A 2,487-nucleotide genomic window follows, 5' to 3' on the forward strand; every position below is an offset into this window, starting at 1 on the left:
TATATATATATATATATATATATATATATATACACAGTATATTTTTTTACAAAACTGTGAAATATCTGACCATGGATTACCTCATGCTGATGAGGACGTCTCCATTGCGGAAAATGAACAGGAGTATGTTTTCCTGTGTAACATCGTGAAAATTAGCATTTTTTTCATTGGCGAAAAACAGATCTGGTTTCCATAGACACTGGAACATTTTTGGATCAACGGTCAATGCATCCGACTTAAAATCAGCTGGCAACCGTAGCCGTGGGTCATTCCAGCGCTGGCGCAGGAATATGTTAACACGGTAATCCTGGAAATGAAACAAACAACTTGTCTTGGTACAACATACTGTAGTATAAAAATAGACAAATATATTTTTAAATCAATCAAACATACAACATTTAACAAGATTGTGTGCATAAATGACTAATACGAAACAAAAAATATGCAAAGAAAAGATATGTAAAAACAGTTAGGTGGGTAGAATAAATAGACAGTAAATTACAGACACATACTAACTAATGTTTTTTTTACAAACCATTGTGGTCTCCTGGATTGACCCAAAGCTGTTGATGAAGATGTTCACCTTATCTTCCACTGGGATACCTGCAAACACATGATAGCATGCCTTTCAGAGGAATAAAATCATGGACATCAGCCATGTGTGTAGGATAAAAGATGTGTCCTGTTCTCAGATTCACCAAAGTGCGAAATAAATACTCTCAAATGTGAGCATATTTTGTGCTCTGTTGGATGTGAGAACTCGGGACTGTAGCAGATGCCCATTGATCTAATGGAGTTTCGTTCTGACATATTCTTATTCCACTGGGTTCAGAATGACACATTCTAATTCCACAGGGTCTTGTGATCTCCAGCAGCACCACAGAAGATAATTTCCTATTACTCTGTACAATACGCACTCTGCCATTCTTTGACACTGTGATTTAAATTATCATTCTAATGAGGTCATCCATTATGTTATTTGTGACTTTTTTGTGAAAAAAAGCAAGCATTGAATTTTATAGCTGTTTTATGAACTTGCTAGAGCATTTGGTGTGATAAACAGGAAAGTGTGTCCAGCTGAATTCAATTTGAGTTTTGTTAGACGAATATAAAAAGCTTAGTACACCGAGGCAGCGGTCGCGGCAGCCCTCGTGTGAAGCTCTCCTCGTGTGAAGACCGAAGAGTGTAAAGACCATTGACTCTACCGGTCGACTCCACCGAGCAGGGACACCGGCAAGACACATAAGTATCACTTCTGAATCATTCTCTTTCCTACCCCTTGTTTCCCTTCTGTTTTCAGTTTTTATAACCAATTCTTACTATGTGTTTCCAGATCCCTACTATCACTACCACTCACAAACCATGCATCACACACTGTAGGCAGCGCAATCCTAACAACTTGCGCACTTTGCCTATGTCTACTAATACACTACTTTCTTTTTCTATTGGTCTCTGGAATTGCCAGTCTGCTGTAAACAAAGCAGATTTTATTACTTCTTTTACTAGTTATTCAAGACTAAACCTCATGGCCCTGACAGAGACATGGATCAAACCAGAGGACAATGTTACACCTGCAGCACTCTCAAATAATTTCTCTTTTTCCCACTCCCCCCGTCTGACCGGAAGAGGTGGAGGTACTGGTCTGCTTATCTCTAATGATTGGAAATGTAATCCTTTACCATCTCTGAGTATCAACAGCTCCTTTGAATCACATTCAGCCACTATTACCCACCCTCTTAAAATCCATTTTATAGTCGTTTTTTCGACCCCCAGGACCATTAAGTTACTTCGTGGAAGAATTAGATGTGCTGCTCTCAAACTTTCCTGAGGATGGTACTCCCCTAGTTATGCTTGGAGACTTCAACATCCACCTAGATAAACCTCAGGCTGCAGACTTCCACACTCTGCTTGCTTCCTTTAATCTCAAGCGACTATTAACTACGGCTACTCACAAATCAGGCAACCAACTGGACCTTATTTACACACGACACTGCTCCACTGATCATGTACTGGTTACTCCACTGCACACCTCGGATCACTTCCTCCTCACTCTTAACCTCAACATAGTTCCTAACACAACACATATCCCTACACATGTCACTTTTCGATGTAACCTACGCTCTCTCTCACCCTATCGGCTATCTGCTATGGTTTCATCTTTGGTTCCTTCTCCTGAACATTTATCATCTATCTCAGCATGTCTAACAGACATTTCTTGTTGGATGACGGACCATCCCCTTCAACTCAAACTGGCTAAGACAGAACTGCTTGTGGTTTCAATAAACCCATCACTTTATCAGAATTTCACCATCCAGTTAGGCTCATCAACTATAACTCCTTCAAAAACAGCTTCACTCCTTCAAAAACTCCTTCAGACCACATTGCTAAAACTGTCCGGTCCTGCAGATTTGCTTTATACAACATTAGGAAGATCAGGTCCTTTCTTTCAGAACATGCAACACAACTCCTTGTTCAAGCTCTTGTTCT

The 2,487-nt window shown here is 39.9% G+C and overlaps 1 protein-coding gene across 2 annotated transcripts in view; it reads right to left on the reverse strand.

Annotated features, from left to right (window-relative positions):
• The window catches only part of LOC107548353 (glycine receptor subunit beta-like), a 35,084-nt gene that overhangs the window by 18,673 nt on the left and 13,924 nt on the right, over positions 1–2,487 (reverse strand). For both annotated transcript variants that reach the window (XM_016229022.1, XM_016229021.1), the window contains 2 exons: positions 536–603; positions 81–307 (listed from right to left, as the gene is read on the reverse strand). In XM_016229022.1, the coding sequence (XP_016084508.1) occupies positions 81–307; positions 536–603 (295 nt within the window). The remainder of the gene's footprint in view (positions 1–80; positions 308–535; positions 604–2,487) is intronic.

Source organism: Sinocyclocheilus grahami, unplaced genomic scaffold, assembly GCF_001515645.1.
Source record: "Sinocyclocheilus grahami isolate Dianchi unplaced genomic scaffold, SAMN03320097.WGS_v1.1 scaffold346.1, whole genome shotgun sequence".
In the NCBI taxonomy this organism is placed as follows: domain Eukaryota; kingdom Metazoa; phylum Chordata; class Actinopteri; order Cypriniformes; family Cyprinidae; genus Sinocyclocheilus; species Sinocyclocheilus grahami.